The following is an 18,265-nucleotide window of genomic DNA, read 5'->3' on the forward strand; positions in this document are numbered from 1 at the left end:
AGGCCCCAGTTCTATCCGAGACCGCCCGACATCAGAAGGGGACGTTTCTATGCCAGGCGTGGGGTAAAATCCCGTACCTGGTCGAGATTTGCTCCATTCTCCCAGCAAAAATTTCTGGTCAGCTCAACGCTCTGTTGCTGCTCGTTACTAGGGTACGACACTGCAGCATCTGTTTGTAAGCCACTGCTCGCCGCTTGGAATCGTGGAGAGCTACGACCTTCCCTCAAAGGTTCACTGTGCTCCGGTGAAGATACACGGTTCTCATTTCGTGGTCTCTCACAAGGTTCGTATCTGGGAGCAGCATACTCACGTCTCTGCCTATTTTGGCTTTGTTGACGATAACGATTGCCGTTTCTATATGGACCTGCAGGGCGATTTTCACGGTAATTATTCTGCCTCTGGACCATACGAACCCTCGGGTTTCTGTTTGCCGAGTTGCCTGGAATATCTCTGTTGTTCTGGTGAGTAGGATTCTCCTTCCTCCACGCAGTTCGCCAAGCATCCTGCTCTTCCGCTTGCTCGTATCTCTTAACAAAATCTGCAAGCAAATCTACAGTTACGGGAGCGTGGGCCATACACAATTGCTTCACTCTATAAGGCAATTGGCCGATTATGAGGTTTACCACCTCCTGCTCTGTGTAGTGGCTACTCAGGTTTCTGTAAGCAGAGTACACAGACCAAACATATTCTTCCAAACTATTGTCATTGTTTTTATTGTACCGTTTGGCCCTAACAGATGCCAACTCCCTTTCTTTTGCCTCTGAAGACGCAAAACGCCTCTTAAACGCCCTACGGAAATCTGAATATGTGTGGAAATCATTCTTATGAGAGTAGAACCAATGATAAGCCAAGCCCGTTAGCAAACGAGGAATAATCTCCAGCCTGTATCTATGCGGGATCTGAAGGATCTCAAGGTTGGTATCTAATTCTTTGAGATAAATCACAGCCGAAGTGGCTATAATATTTCCGTCGAATTTCCGCATGGAATTCAGGTCAGCCATCCGGGGAGTCATCCCACCACGCGTAGCATTGGTTCGAGATTTTCTTTCTTTTCTCTTTTCCGATAAAGTCGACTCGCTGCCTGAAGAACTGGAAACGATCTCTCTGTGGCGTCTTTTTTTTAAATGTGTACGGTTTCGTTGCCCCGAAGAGACCTCAGAACGACTAGGAGACAGTAACCTTCGAAAAGGCGCGCCCAGCTGGTCCACCCGCGGTAACTCTGGTTCACCGGAGAGTGGCAACTTGCTTAAAGTGGTTGAAATTTGAGCCACTTCGTCACAAAGATTACGCATGTCTGAAGAAAGCTTACCTTGTTTGGATTCCATATCATTTTTCCACTCTTCAGCATTCTCTCTAGGACCCTCTGTGCCTTTAAGTTTTTCCGCCACAGTCTCTTCAACTCGCAAATTCAGGTTTTCTCTCAGCTGATATGCCATATTGGTCACCTGGTTGTCCAACTCTCTGGATATTTCTTCTCTGAAACCGCTCTGCGTTTCACTGATTTCCTTTCGGAACTCCTCCTTGGTCTGCTCAGCTTCTTCCCTCAACAGAAGAACTGTTTCATCGAGTTTAGATTCCAGCTGCTGAGAATTTGACTGACATGCTTGACGTAAGCTCATCATCTCAATTTCAAGGCTTTCCTTCAATTTCTGCTGTCCCTCAGACATTTGCAGAGTCAGTTGTTCGATCCTCCGTCCCATCTCTGAATTGGACGCAGCGAGTTGTGAACAACTATGGGCCAGTTTCTCCTCCATCCTTGCTTCTAGCCGGCACTCAAGAGTTCTACTACTTTCTTCCAGTCTTAGTTGTAAACTGTGCTCCAAGATATTCATATTTTCCTGAAGTTTATCCTCTAACCTCCTAGAGTTCTCATGTAACTTAGCCTCCAAGCTATCAGAATGTTCCCGCATTCTAGATTCTAGATTATTAGCATTTTCCGTAATCTTTTCCTGGATTCTAAGTTCTAGATTACTAGAATTTTCAGTAATTCTTTCCTGTATTCTAAGTTCTAGATTACTAGTATTTTCAGTAATCCTTTCCTGGATTCTAAGTTCTAGATTACTAGAATTTTCAGTAATCCTTTCCTGTATTCTTAGTTCTAGATTACTAGAATTTTCTGCCATTTTAGCTTCCAGATTGCGGGAATTTGCCTCCAGCATTCGCTGCAATGACGCAAGCAAATCAGTAGTAACTGGAACAACAGGAACTGCAAGTTTTTCTTTGCATGCGAGACATGTTAATTCACAAGGAGAATTACTTTCCTTTGGTGACTTTAGCTTTGCACAATTTAAATGAAAAGTATTGTGACACTCAGTGCAAACAAACGTATCATCAAGCCTTGATGTAGTCTCACAGCAAAACACATGAACTGTGCTTTCGTCAACATTTAACGCTTTGCTTCCACTTCTTAATATTTTCTTTTCCATTGTTGCGCATCAAAAGTTCTGAGTCAACTGCAAATCTAAAACACGTTACCAAAGATTAACGTAACTAATGCACAATGTGTTCGTGGCCCCACGTTCTGTGCGCCAAATTATTGACACGGTCGTGCCAGATTCAACTATAGCATATTAATATCCATAAGAATAGATTTATCTCAATACAAATTGAGAATGAGTAACATGAGACTGTATATCGGTATACACGTGATACCTCCCAGGGCACGGGAAAACATTAAGATTTGCAGTAAATTAACAAACTCAGGACTTACGTGTTAACATCTAGGTTCAGAATATATTTATCTTGATTATCCAATTAAGAACAACATTTTACATCATAACGAAATGCACTAAAAATCATAGTAACAGCAGCACAAAAATTATCACATGAACTTCCATTAATCTCGTAACTTCTATTCCAAGATTCATATCTATCAGGCGGAATGATGTACTTCAGCAGACTGTTCATACGTCCGGGAAGGACATGTCAAGGGTTTGAACCTACGACCATCAGATTGACAATCCTGGACGGTAGCCACTACCCTACAAGTTTCAGCTCCTTAAAACACGTAGAAGAACCACTACACCACGCATTTACCTTCGAATGAAACAACAATTTTTTTTTAAGTATTCTGTCCCTCCAATATTGTAAATGTCGTTTGGTATACGTGTAGTTGAACTTTTACTTTAATTTTGATTTGCTTTCTTGTAGTATAACCGATATCTTCGAGAAATAATTTTCGAAGTGATTAAAAACGAGAATATCGGTAGTTGTGAAAATGCGAGTTATTTCTTCTAACTTATTATTGTGATTAGACATTACGTACTAATGGAAAATATCTAGAGGCTTGAACATTACAGGACGATGTTCTTTTCCTGTGATACTGTAACAGACAAAATGCTTGTTTACTGATGCAAGTCTTGTGTCCAGAACAGTCTTATGAAATGTATTTGCTGTTGCGTAAGATAACACGAAATAATTACACCGTGTGCGAACTACCAAATCTGTGCAACGTTATACGTAAACAGTAAACAGGCGGAAAATTTTATTCATAAAATCACTTCACAATTTACAGTGTTAGTCAAGAGAGACTCGTGGGACACTGTGTTAAGGTGCTGGACTAAATCCTTCTAATTTTTCTTTCTCGAAGAACAACAATTTCTAAGGAAGAGCAACATAATGATCTTTCTTATTTCTTTTAAATGCTTACACTTTCCTTTAATTGGGTTAAAATTAAATAAGAATATTGCTTGCATTTCTGTCATTGACGTAGACCAGAGAGAGAGAGAGACAGACAGACAGATATTACAAAATAGTTCAAATAGTGCGAGCACCATTAAAAAGTCATGATAATTCTATGCTGCGTACTTAGAATTATTCATACAATATAGAACATGTCTAATTGTGAGTTAACAAAAAAAAACAATAATAAAGAGACATTTTCGCATCACGATTGCAGTTCGAAAAAGTCGGGACAGGGATTGAAAGTAACGCACTGTCCTGACTAAATCGGTGAATCGGACGTCTGGTAGCCTTGCATCAATGATTATAAAACTAAAACCACCAAATATTGCAGCTTGAAGACTTTCGCGCAAGAAACAGATTCATTTATACAAAAGCAAAATTGAAATTTTTACACATCCTTGCATGCTTGCATTGAACTCAAGTGGGAAAAGGGGTAAAATTAGCATGTCCTGAATTTCCACACATATAAATAGTTATTTCATTAATATTTGTTAATGTCTTTGAAGCAGTACACAATTATCGTTAGAGTATCATAATTCATGATCTTATATACAAAAATATCCCGTTGAACGTGTGTCAATTCATTTATTTCTTTATATTTTTTATAAATTCGATATGCAGACCAATGTAGCCACTACATACTGCTATTACAAATAATGTTACCATGCTCTTGTTTAATGGAAGGGATTCTTTTTTAAGGAACATCTAGTATGGAGGATCGAACGTGGGACCGTAATGCTTTCAAAACTCTAACCAATACACTACGCCCTTTGTTTTCTTGGAGCTACTGTTCCTAATTATTCTGTCGCCTCAATATTGTAAACGTTATCTGCAAAAAAGAAGTTAAATACTCAGATATAGCTCCGTACTTCTAGAATTACTTTATACACATGCATTTGAAATTTAACTCTGAATTTCTTTCTTCGTATTAGTATATCTAAGCTTGTGAATATATTTTATTTGTAATTCTATAACGGTTTCATGAACATCTACGAAATAGTTCCTTATAACTTGGAATATAGTGAATAGATATGAAATGTCTTGAAATTAATTTTCGACCACTAGATTTTGGCAAGGGAATTATGTGTGATCCGTTTCCAGTTATTCATTGCTTAAACAAACGTTTTAAAACTATGTGGAATTTTCATTCTGGGATAAGTTTCTTTACTTGCTACATGTATGTATTTGGTAGTTCGCACACGGTGTAATTATTTCGTGTTATCTTACGCAACAGCAAATACATTTCATAAGACTGTTCTGGACACAAGACTTGCATCAGTAAACAAGCATTTTGTCTGTTACAGTATCACAGGAAAAGAACATCGTCCTGTAATGTTCAAGCCTCTAGATATTTTCCATTAGTACGTAATGTCTAATCACAATAATAAGTTAGAAGAAATAACTCGCATTTTCACAACTACCGATATTCTCGTTTTTAATCACTTCGAAAATTATTTCTCGAAGATATCGGTTATACTACAAGAAAGCAAATCAAAATTAAAGTAAAAGTTCAACTACACGTATACCAAACGACATTTACAATATTGGAGGGACAGAATACTTAAAAAAAAATTGTTGTTTCATTCGAAGGTAAATGCGTGGTGTAGTGGTTCTTCTACGTGTTTTAAGGAGCTGAAACTTGTAGGGAAGTGGCTACCGTTCAGGATTGTCAATCTGATGGTCGTAGGTTCAAACCCTTCCGGTGGCAGAAAATTTTCGTAAGTTTTAGACATATCCCATTGTGTTCATTGTGCACGCCGTGTGAAACGGAATGATTCAGTTTGGAATTAACGATGGGGGGAGGGGAAATATTGAATTACAAAATCTCCATTTCAACGAACCGAGAAGTGGAGAAAAATTGAATAATTCTTTTAAAAATTACGTTCATTTTTTTAGTGGTGTAATCGCAGGTAAAATCAAAGATCTTACATGGAAGATTTTAATTTGCTCTGAACTCAGCCAAAAGGCATTTCGCACCGATCTAATATATTCTCCAATATATTTCAAAATGTTATTGAATGTTTCATGTCGATAATTTGACCAATGCATCCATTCTTGACGCTCAGACGATATTTTCTGCAACTACCTCTTCTCTCCAGTTCCTTCTCCGTCTTCTCTTCCCTCTTTCCGTTCTGCTTTTATCTCATATCGCCTTCCCTACTTTTCTCGCATCTTATCTCCATCCCACTCTTCTCCACTCCTCTTATCTCCTTTCCTGTCTTAGATTTCCGACTCCACTGCACTATTCTCTCTTTGTTCGTTATTCTCTTTTTCTCTCCTTTACTCTACTCTACACTTCCCTCTTCTCGTCTCATCCTCCCCTCTCCTCTCCTCTCCTCTCGTTTTCCTCCTCTTTTCTCTTCTTTGTTCTTTTTTCCTCATCTCCCCTCGAATCTTTTTCCATTCTCCTCACTACATCTCCTCTCCTCGTCTATCCTATCTTTCTTCTCTCCTCTACTTTTCCTCTTCTCCTTTCGCTTTCTCTTTCTCCTCTCCTTTGTAACCTTTCGTTTCCGCTCACCTCTTTTCCTTACTGTAGACTCATCACCGATGAAATACTAGAAAACCTATTTTTTTCTTTCAGAAAGAATTTTGTCATTTGCGATATAATAGTGATATTTTTAATAATTTTATACAATAATACTTGTTTATATTTCTTTCGCGTATTTTATAAATATCTATTGTGCATGTGGCAACTCTGAAATTGAGCCTAACTCTGCACGCAACCCACCAACGGCTTGTGTAAATTGGGTTGCCTACTTTAAAATATCGTTGTCCTAAAACTTTTGAGAGACACTGTACCAGAGATATAAATAAAACATATACAAGTCTTCCTATATTTATTTATTACATTTAATGATCATTGATTTTGTGTAATTTGTTTGCAAGAAAATTTCCTGTGGAAAGTAACTGTAATAGTAACTTTCAGTTACTTTTCAAGTGCCAGTAACTGAGTTACTTTTGCAATGAGTAACTGTAACTTGGTTACTTTTTAAAGCAAGTAACTGTAGCTCAGTTACTTTTAAAAGGTAACTTTCCCAACACCAGTGGCGGCGATTAGGAAAGCAGTCCCCCCCCCGTCTTGCCACTTTTTCTGCAACACTGCGGCCTTGTTTACCAAGAAAAACTAAACTGCCTTCTCCCAACCCCCATCTTTGGCCCCCCCTTGCCTCTACTGGTTTCTGTAGTTGATAGGAGTTACCCGATCCTTGCTGGATTCTAGTCTTGTTTGGCGATTGGCTGTTACAGAGTAGCATTCGGTTCCACTTGTTACGAAAAATATTGTTATATTGTAAATTGTAAGCACATGTATGGAATGAATTAATATCTTTATTTTCTCCACCCAAGGCAAACCACTCTTGTCGTCTACCTCATGGCCCTGGTTGGTTTGGTCGCCTACACCTTCACACTCGACCTCGGGTACATAGAGATTGTGTACGTCACGGGAGGAGTATTGGGGTAAGTACGATATGTATATGTTTTACATTATAAGACCGGATAAAACTTGAAGAAACTTTCTTCCTGGAAATGATATGAAACTGTTAATAGCACCCTTGTACCTTATTCTGAACGAAAGAGATTTCTCCATCGACCACCACTACGTTTTCCTTGTGGGTGTTCTTACATATGGAAGAGACATGTGGTGGTCACACACCTCTTCAAGATGTGAGGAAATTAAAATCCAATTTGTCCGGAACTGTATGGTGAGCAAGTAGAAATTTGTTACATCTTCCTCGAAACTATAAGTTGAGTATATAAGCTTTTGTGGTACGTTTAGTTGAAAATAACGAACCTGAATAATGCTGTGTATAAAAATGATTTACTTACTGAACGTAGTTAATACCGCCAACAAAAAATTAATAGACCAGTGGCGTATTTACGTTTTCATTTCCGGTATTAATTTATTTTTAGCAGTGCAAGTTCGTATTTATCTTTAATCCCAACTCTTCTCACTTGGATTTGCAGTTTTTTCAGAATTTTCAAGTCGCTAAGCTATTATAATCATTATATTGTTTTTGTTTAGCCCCCATTTAAATGTACCACTGGAAGAAACCTCCTTTTCTACATACACATTGGCTTCGCGAGCATTTTTCCTGCTCGCTCGGAACATGATTTTCCTCAATGTTTGATTGGAAAGAAATAAAAACAGATCACACTTCCTTAAACAGTGGAGAGAGAGAGAGAGAGAGACTCAGAGAGAGATAGAGATAGAGAGAGATAGAGAAAGAGAGAGAGAGAGAGATAGAGATAGAGATAGAGAGAGAGAGAGAGATATATAGAGAAAGAGAGAGAGAGACAGAGACAGAGAGAGATAGAGATAGAGACACACAGATATATATATATATATATATATATATATATATATATATGAGAAAGTCGTTAGAGCAATTCCTTGCAGGACAAAATTTTGATCCCATCACTGAAGCGATCTTCATGTTTATGCTTAGAAACTCATTTCAACCGTGAATATTCATTTCCGTCAATTTCTTTCGTTTTGTCATACTTTTTCTAGCATTTCCCGACAACTCTTGCGTGCCTTGTAATCACGAGGCATTGGGTTTGTTTTACGATACAGGATATGTGATTCAAGGTAAAAACTCAAGTATTGATTAGCCTTTATCACAGCGTAGACTTTTCCTTTGCCAAAGCATGTAATTATACTCATTTTACGCTGAAATAGTGCACTACGATGTGTTAGAAGGCACTGTGTACGTCCTTGTAGGCTGAAAGTTGCATTTGGACAAGATTAGCTTAAGATAAGAAAAACAAGGTGTAAGTTGTTAATGCACATGAATACTAAGTTGGCGTTTACTCTGCTTTGTAGATTCTTCATGACTGGATACTTGTCGATTGGTTTCGAATTCGGATCGGAGCTGACGTACCCAGAACCCGAGGGAACGGCCTCGGGGCTGCTGAACTGCAGCGGACAAATCTTCGGCATCGCCCTCATCGTCCTCTGCGGACAGCTGCTACATGACTATGGAGACATCGCCTGCAACGTCACACTCGTCGCTGCGCTGGCCGTCGGTTTCCTCCTCACCTTCCTCATCAAGTCTGATCTCCGGAGGCTCAATGCTCAAGGGAGGAGCGAAGTGTCCCCGCCGACCGTTCCTTGACTTTAATAAGACTCTGACGGCGACGGTAGACTAGCAATGGGCTTGAACAGCTCGTCGAAGGAATGCCACAGTCACGAAGTGCGACAGTCACTCAGTACATGCGGAAGTAGATTCAGCAATGCTTGCATGTGACTCGCCAATTCATGAGTACGTTTTCCACCTCTTAGTCTCGCTAATGCTTGTGTGAACCAGTCTAAAGTGTGGCCTCTTGGGAATTTGCCATGACTGCATGAATGAGTAATAAATGTTCCGTTTCTTGGGTCAAGCTAACTTGTCATTGCCTATGAAAAGATCTTGATAAGTCATTTCCTGGTTGACATCAGTGTTGCAAACCTAACAAAGGTGCCACTGAAAGGAATTTGTTCCAAAATAAATGCCCAAGTAGCTTCGGAACGTACTTGAGCCGGAACCAGGGTGGCTTTTGTAGGGGGAGTGACACAATCCCACTCCCGCACTGAAATTTTTTCATATGTCACACTGGACTGAACAATGTATGGACAGTCATGGACACTTCTGAGTTGTAATGACCCCATTGAAAGTCAATGGGCTTATTGCAAAGCAGAAGTAAGTATCCGTAGCTGTACAGCCACATGCAATAAAATGGAACACCTTGCTTCCCTGCAAGGCGTTATGTGTGTTGCCTAAATCGACGGCGGTGGTAGAAGTTGTCATTGCTATTAAAATCCACTTTTCGCCGTAGAATTAGACAACACACATAATGCCTTGCAGGAAAGCGAGTATTTCAAGATCTGTGTCAAATTGTTATTGGCTGTGACTGTACATTGAAAGAATGTGACATGTTATCGTGTTCGTAAATACTGAAATAAATATAGAAGAGATACAACGGTGAATAAGCAGCGTTGTATTGGTAATTTGGCAGTTATGGAAATGTCAGAAGACCTGTTTAACTAGAGATAAATTTAGAACGGCTGACATTTTCTGTTTGTAAATTAAATGAGGTATAGAGGTCATTGATATGTTACTTTCTCCCTCTCTATTCTCATATCCTGTCTGTCAGATCGATTGCCAAAAATACAAGAATCAAATGCCTTAGCCTCAGTCCGTCACTGTGAACAAGTCAATCTCACCAAATAGGATTCGAAGCAATGAACTTCAGTGAATGTTGACGAAGATGTTGAAAGTATGAGCATACGTCTTGTTAAGCTCTTGTTATTATTGTAAGCAAGCTCGTTCAAGCTACTTATTCACAAGTTCAAAACATTCAGGTGTCGAGTGAGAATTTCCTTCCTCAAGACGGATCTCACCACTTTCACCGCCAAAGGTTCTGGATTCGAGTCTGTGTCAGGACATGAGTTTTCCTTCATTACTTTCATTTGATCATCATTCATCTTCAATGTCGCGATCAATCTAAACAGGTAGAAAGGCTGTTTAATGACCTAATAAGGGGTCTCAGAGATATTTTCGTTTTTAAAACTATTAAAATAAATACTTTATTTTTTTGTATAAAGATAAATTTATTACCAAAAGAAAGCTTAAGCATTAAATTTTTATTTGTGGAAAAGAGTATATGGACAAATGGTGACCGTTCATGTTTTCACATTCAATTATTCTTGAACTAAAGTTTTCGATCATTCGCCGAAGCATTGCACGAGGAATTTCGTTTTTGAATCCGCCTTCTGGGTAATGCTCAAACTGTAACTTCTGAGCGCTACTGCCAAATGATTAGGACTTTTTAACTCCTGCAATTCAGAACCATGATGGCTACAACAGAAACACGTTTTTCCAGCAAGATGGGGCAACTTCTCACGTCACCAATTAATCACTAAATGCTCTTCATCAGTCGCAGAGGGGACATTAACTGGCCACCGAGAAGTCCCGATTTGACACCAGCAGATTTTTCTTATGGGGTTACCATAAGAGTAATGCCACAATAACCCAATGCCACAAAATTTGAGAGAATTGAAGCCAAGAATTACAGATGAAATCAATGCTATTCCTCGTGCCATGCTTCGGCGACTGATCGAAAACTTTAGTTCAAGAATAATTGAATGTGAAAACACGAACGGTCACCATTCATCCAATACTCTTTTCCACATATAAAAATTTAATGCTTAAGCTTTCTTTTGGTAATAAATTTATCTTTATACATAAGAAAAAGAAAATATTTCTGAGACACCCCTTACAAACGAACAAAGCAAGTTGGATCTGTGAGATCTGCGAGGGCATGATAAGTACCTAATGACCTCATAGTCAACCCGAAAAATTGTAGTGTGATTAGTAACACATGCTGCATGCATATGCCTCTGTTGTGTTCCGCGTAGGTCCCATGCACGTATGAAGCATTGGATATTTTCCCTATTCATAACGTATTATTGTAAAGAGCTGTGCTGCTTCAAATACGTACAGAACTGGTGAAAAAAATCAGCTTCAACAAAGACCTGTTGGAACTGCTCATGCAGGTAGTGAACAAGACTTACCTTAAATTTCAAACTTTAAAGCTGTAGCTGAAGGTGTTGCTACCGGTATTTAAAATTGCACATATTTGAAATGAGATTCATACTTGTCACGAACAATGTGGATTGAAACCGTGATGTAACACGGTTTGAATTATGAATTTGAATCAATCAGATATTCCCTGGAGGTAAGTAATTCAAGAAAGAACTAATTGATACCTTCATTTTGTAAAAATAATGTGGTAATATGATACTATTTTTGATACTATTACAAAAGGAAGAAATAAATATTTGCTCTTGTAAGTGTTTTGTTTTTTTAATCCCTATTTATATTTTTGCTTTTGTTAACAAGCGTCGTCAGTACTCAGCAATTCGTCTACATTTTCTATCGTCTATTTATTCAGTTCTTATGTCCACATCGGTTCTTTGCCATGGTAAGATACAAGATTTTATTCAAATCGAGGTATTTTGTTTATCTATGTTTTTATTATTTTATTTCCGGAATATCATTAACAGGGATTTTAAATCGCTTTACAAGTAAAGGTTCATTGTTTATAAAGTTAGACTGTATAGGTTAGGCTATTTCTTCTTGCCAAACTCCATGGTGGTGTAGTTATATCACAGCGTTCTACGACGCCAGAGGTCCCGGGTTCGAATCTCGGTCTGGAAATGGGTGTCCCTTCATCAATTTCATCATATCATCACTCATCCTCATCGTCGCGATTAACCAAGAGTTGCCTGAAAAACAAAGCTAAATAACAAATTTAATTGAATCAAATGTATAGTTTCTTAGAATTGGGCTACTGAAGCCGAACTGAATGTTGAACCTTGGGATACTTCCTTAATAAGACAATAGCCGTGGGTGTCTGGACCACGACACCACCCCAAAAAGTGAATGTGGTGTGAAAATTACAGAATTATAAACAATAAGCCGTCTTTGAAGGGGGCAGCTCTGTTTTATAAAAGTAAGGTTACCTAGCCATGAAAAAAAAATGGACGTCTTGAAAAATAATTTTTGTTGAAAGGTTAACTATTTAATTATGTTAGACTTTCTGCTTTCGGACAGGCCACTCACTGTTGGTTGTTCTAGAACACTGGCTCTCAACCTTTTTCAGTCCAGGACCCACCTTTAAGGGTATTACACTTCATGGGCGCCGGCAGAATTACTTGTAAGGTACATGTGTGTACACAGTTTATAATCATATTTTTGCTCAGAGGGGGGTCACTCCGCGACTTGCACGGTATTGGCTAGTGCTTGTGACGTCACCAAGAGGACACGAGCGGAAGAAATCATTGCGGAGAGTAGATGGCCCATGAAACGCTGTGTTTTCATAAATCTTTTGATATTATACACCAAAACCGTTAATTTAATTTGACAACAAGAAATGAAATACGTGATAGGAGAATACATTTATTCCAAAACAATGCATAGTTTATTTTTCAGACATTATTTGAGTGATATCTTGTCCTTGTAGTCGACTGCCGGCTTTTCTTTCCAGCAAACCTATTGCATTTATTTTAAATATCTAATTCTGAGGTAAGTTCTTGTCCGGGCATATTCTGATATGACTTATTCCTGAATATCCTGGAATTTCCCTTTAACATTTTAACGTTATTTTTAGATTGTCCAAGTTGATCGTAACGATGAGGATAAATTTGTATTTGTGTTTTTGTTTATTGCGTCGCTTTTCTTCCACTTTTGGCTAATCGCGACGAACAGCATGAGTGATGATTAGTTTAAATTGATGAATGTACACTCGCAGAGAACACCTGGGACTTGAACCTGCGAACTTCGGAGTTACATTTGTTGTAAGAAAATACTTAATACATTAATTAACTTTATATAAATATTACATTATCCGTTGTTTTTCATAATTAAATGTCATATCATATCCAACACACACATAAAATGTGTTTTATTAATAATAATAGCAGTGCGCAATTAGAAAATAAGACTTGTGAAGAAACACAAATATGGCCTCCCCGATGGCGTAGTGGTAACGTCGTCGCCTTGTAACCAAGGTGTCCAGGTTCGATACCGGATGGAGGCACATGACACTGTGGTACGGATCCCACTTTAAACTGTAGGTCCACTGACGACGCCAGAGGGGTGCAGGTGCGGACGCCCCCGAGTCAGAGACCCCCCCCCCCTTAAGTTAATTAAATATCGAATAACAAGAGAGTTCATTTGTAAGAGTATGACGATTTTCACCTTTTCTAAGTGTAGTATACTGCATGATATCACTTTTCCTGTTAATAATGCCAACTTGACTTACAAATATTAATTTTGTTTTAGTATATATATATGTGTGTGTGTGACTCTCGTTCAAGATTCGAGCGCCGACCTAGGCTTAGGCTATTTCTCATTTATTTATTTATTTTTATTTATTCCTTGCTTTGGATGGTGAAGTTAAGGCACAAGCCTTTTCTTTCACTAAACCATCTCTAGTTTACATTTTATAAATTGATTTTTATAGCTAACTGTTTGTGAAATGTATAGAAACCAAAAACCTTAAGATACCAAATAATGAAATATATAAAAACTAAGAACATGAAGATACCAAAAAAGAAAAAAAAACACAAGAAAAATAAAAGAAAAACACGCAAAAAACATAAAAATAAAAACAGAAAAATACATTCACTATAAGAAAAGTAAAAAAAATACACGTAAAACATGAACACATTTCATTTATGTCCCGTAATCGTCGCGATTAACCTAAGTTTTAAACGAGTTTTAAGAACTGTATAGAAGCGTTGTATGTGGATGGTTTTAAAACATCACGAATATTCTGAGGACCACAAAACATCATCTGTAGTACGGGAAAGATATTCTAATCGAGGGCCCTTAGTGACAACGTTAATTAGTAAAAGACATTCAAAGGTGATTCAAGATTTGGTTGGTTGGTTGATTTGGTGTTTTGAGTCCACTTTATGCACAGTAAGGCTAATAGAGACTGGACTTGCACTTTAAAGTGCCTCCACCGGGTATCGAACCCGGGACCAAAGGTGATCCAAGAAAACTGACACTACATGTCAGTTTTGGATGCATCGCGGTTTCTTACTATTCAGGAACTTGATTTTCGAGATGATGAGTCTGATGCAAACCTTAACAAAGGGAATTTCTTCGATACCATTGAAGTGAATGTATTGATCTTGAACCTTAAAATGCAAGTTACACTCAAAACTCCATAGGTGCTTGTAATTGTGTAGCACAAACATACGTTGGAGTGGTAGAATGAGAGGTGCGTGTGCCAGAGTCAGTATATTTCTTGAATAATGAGAATACTGTAACCTTTTCCAGTTTTTTATTCGTGTGATAACATTTCCCTGAATGGTGAATCGCAGATTTTGCCCAAAGCTCTTCAGCGTTACGAAGATGGAACCAAAGTACTCCTCTTAATGGATTTCTTCGAAATCCTAGGAAAGTATACATTGGCATTTCACAAGGTTCACACTGTTGTCGTATTCTCTGTAACAATTCCAGTTTCCAATGCAGCGTGTGAAAGAACCTTATCGTCTTTGAAACCGATGCCTGCTGCCTCATTTGGCTGTTCTTGCTATTGAGAAGAAATGTCAAGTCCTGGACGTACCGAAGATGTGCAAAGTACATACAGCAGAATTTTCCTACAGGAGAATTGCACTTCCTAAGTGACTTTCGTTGTTTCTAATACTTAAGAAGATTAATTTCTTCCAATGTCATGTTTATTTTGTAAGAAAATTAAACTCTTTGAAACTTTTTTTTTCGTCATTTATATTATTATCTCATAACTCGAATATTTATATCAGTAGTTTCATCTAAAAAAAGACGATGAATTATGAAATTATAAATGTCTTCCAATACTGAAATAGGCCACTAGAAACAAACGCAACTTAAGATGGTTCCCACGAATAAAAATAAAGGATGAATGTCTTTATTAGGCTAAAGCGAATCACATGGAGATAAACTAGTAATCAAGAAGTAAATTTAGGCAGTAAACGTCCCCTCTAAATAAAGGACAAACACAAAACACCGTACATGAATATAATAATAATAACAAGTATTATTATTATATAGTTATTATATATAATAATATTATAATAATTATATATTATTATGTTTATATATATATGTAGTGTTTCCGGGCGTTTGAATGTGCCTGCCCTCAATATTTTGTCGCCCCCTTCCGCCCCCAGTCACTTTTCCCTGAGGCTGTCACTGAGTACGTCCAGTCCCAATTAGCCTTTCTGTGCATAAAGTGGACTTTAAGGCCACCAATTCAATCAAGCAACACAAATATAAAATATTAAATCTAGTTCACAAACATCCATACCCAGTCCGGGATTCGAACCTGGGACCCCTGTAGTCGTAGCGCGATGTGCTAACCACTCTGCCACGGAGACTGGCTATTAAATTTACGTGATAAGAGTTTCTGCAGCATGTTTGAGTTGAGTCAAAGAAATTCATAATGTGTCAGTATTCTCGCGGCATGTATCCAAATATGTACTTATACAGGCGTCTCTCTCTCTCTCTCTATCTCTCAACGGACAACGGACAACGGAGAACCTCCTTGTACTCATTGAGTTCGGCGTAAACTCCAAAAGAGACTACGGTTTGACTGAGTTTTCCTACAGGTTTATGACTTTTGTGATTTTTAACTTATTGTCATTTTCTTAGGAATGTTTTGTCTTGAATAAGACAAGTATGAAGTAGGTCGAAACAGCGAGGAGGATAAATAACATTAGTAGTAAATAAATAAACATACAGGGCCATAACGCCCAGGAGGTCCATTATTATTAGAAAAATTACAGGAGAGATATACAGCATTACAGTGCTGAAACTCAATACGTAATAGATTAATCAACATAAAAGCAAGAGCACCTTCTGCGCATTGGAAAATGCCATGAATGATTATAGAGATTATGATTCAGAATCTCGGCCATTTATATTTTTTTAGACCCGTGGTGAACCTCAAAGCAGTTTTCGTGCGAGAACGTTGCTGAGAAAATCCCACTGGAGACCAACGACCCCGGGAACGGAATCCGCGCCTCCAGCGTGACAGTCAGACTATTTACCGACTGGACCAACGAGGCTTTTTAAAGCACATATAAATTAAATTAAGGCCAGCAAAATAGTATTATATTTGTACGATATATTTAAATTATAATATAATAGACGTGTTTATAAAATATTACATTTATAATAAAATTTTCCTGGCTTTGATAAGTATGCGTTACGTTGAATAGCTTCTTTAGGCATTATGTACATGACAGCTGTTCTCATTGTTTGACGAGGTTGAAAGGATGTGCAAGGGCAAAACGTCTGTCTTGTAAGTCGTGCATTACATTTTCAGCACTATTTCTCAACAAACGCACATAAAATAAATTAATACAGTGCAAGTGTAAATTAGTGTTGGCTACCCACGAGATGTTCAAAGTATTATTTTCGCGCAACTTCAAAGCTAAGAGGATCTTACCTTGCTCTCAATATTCAATAAAGCAATAATTAGAAGCTGAGTTACGATTGTGAAAGTTGCACACGTGTGGAAGTAAGTACGAAGTTTGGAGGAATAAATTTAATCAATCCTGCTGTGGCAGTGGCGGCTCCAGAAATTCTCTTGGGAGGGGCGAATTGCACTGTTAGTCCATTCTTCCTTCCAATCCTGGATGATCTGGGAATTAATTCTGCAATGGTAGGGGCATATCTACCTACCAATTAATTTATAAATTATCTCCTCTTGACCTTCCTTGCACCAGTATATGGCGGTTCTGTGTTTATTTTTGTCTTCCTTTGTGATTATGTTATTCTTGTTACATATGTTGTATATTTTAGGTAGTCTTTTCACATAGGCCCGTCGAAAGAAACTATCGCGTTGTAGATTATGAATGTGTATGGGTTTGTAACCGACATGGGGAGTCTGAATGTGATCGAACCTATTGCTACCAATTGATTTATTACAGGTTCAGCTTTTGAAGTTATGTAATCCATGTCATCGTTGCATTTCTCGTAATTTCACACCAAGATATTTAGCTTCCTTTACTCTTCTAAGATTTTTCTGTGAGTTCTAGCTGTGGGTGTTTGTTCCCATTCAGCTTACCCTTTAGGATTATAAATTGGGTCTCCTGGGTGGCAATTCCTCGAAAGAGTTTATCGTAAAACTGGACTTCCTTTCCAACTCTGTTCTTGAATTAACAATTATTACGTGATCTGCAAAATCTATTGTGCTTCTGATATCCGAAATATTCGAGATGGCTCCAAGTTTAGATTCGACAAATCGGGACCTAGAGTGGATCCTTGCGTTGTTGATTTTGAGGCCGTGAAGTTAGACATCTGATGTGGTTCGTGGACAATCTATGTCTCTCATGGTCCTGAAAAGATGGGGCCAACTAATGACGGTACAGGTAAATGTCAGTTTGAAGCCTCACAACGCCGTCAACGTCTCTACCATTTGTGAGGGCCTCTTTTTACAGTTGGAAGAGGGACGCAAGGCCATTTGTACCTTACAGCCTTGCGCCGGAGAACCAACTGCAATCGACTTGATATATCGCTTGAAATACACTCGATATAAATGTCGATTGCATCTGTGTATAACAGGATCTCGCTTTCATGTCCACAGCGATCTCTTGTAATACACCATTCTTCCTTTTGAGTGTGCAAATACTGTCATACACAAATCTAAGATAATGAAAATTGCATAAAGCACTTGAAATACCTATCACTCAACCTAACCTACAAGCTTAAGGAATTACTTCGCAGACCCAAAAGGAAGAACCATTAGTGGCCTAACATTACATACCCACTATTATAATACCTACATACTGGCTATGAAGACTTACTTCATTACATACCTACATTTCCTGAAGTGACATGGAAAAATCTCAGGGATTACTGTCATTACTGCAATTTTACTGTGGCAAGCTGGCCAAGTTCACCCCAGCATAACAACAGTGGATGCTGAGCCACAGTAGGACCTTCCCGACCCAGCAATATTCCAGAGCAGACGAACTCGTACTAGCTCGGAAAACCTCATGTACTATCACACCGTAGTATAGGGCCACCAACGCAGAGGCAGG

At 38.3% G+C, this 18,265-nt stretch overlaps 1 protein-coding gene across 2 annotated transcripts in view; it reads left to right on the forward strand.

Annotated features, from left to right (window-relative positions):
• The window catches only part of LOC146001713 (choline/ethanolamine transporter flvcr2a-like), a 55,429-nt gene extending 44,839 nt beyond the window's left edge, over nucleotides 1–10,590 (forward strand). For both annotated transcript variants that reach the window (XM_083139379.1, XM_083139380.1), the window contains exons 7-8: nucleotides 7,033–7,143; nucleotides 8,510–10,590. In XM_083139379.1, the coding sequence (XP_082995505.1) occupies nucleotides 7,033–7,143; nucleotides 8,510–8,801 (403 nt within the window). In that variant the 3' untranslated portion in view covers nucleotides 8,802–10,590. The remainder of the gene's footprint in view (nucleotides 1–7,032; nucleotides 7,144–8,509) is intronic.
• Nucleotides 10,591–18,265: the final 7,675 nt, after the last annotated feature.

Source organism: Lepisma saccharinum, chromosome 17 (assembly GCF_977018435.1).
Source record: "Lepisma saccharinum chromosome 17, izLepSacc3.1, whole genome shotgun sequence".
In the NCBI taxonomy this organism is placed as follows: domain Eukaryota; kingdom Metazoa; phylum Arthropoda; class Insecta; order Zygentoma; family Lepismatidae; genus Lepisma; species Lepisma saccharinum.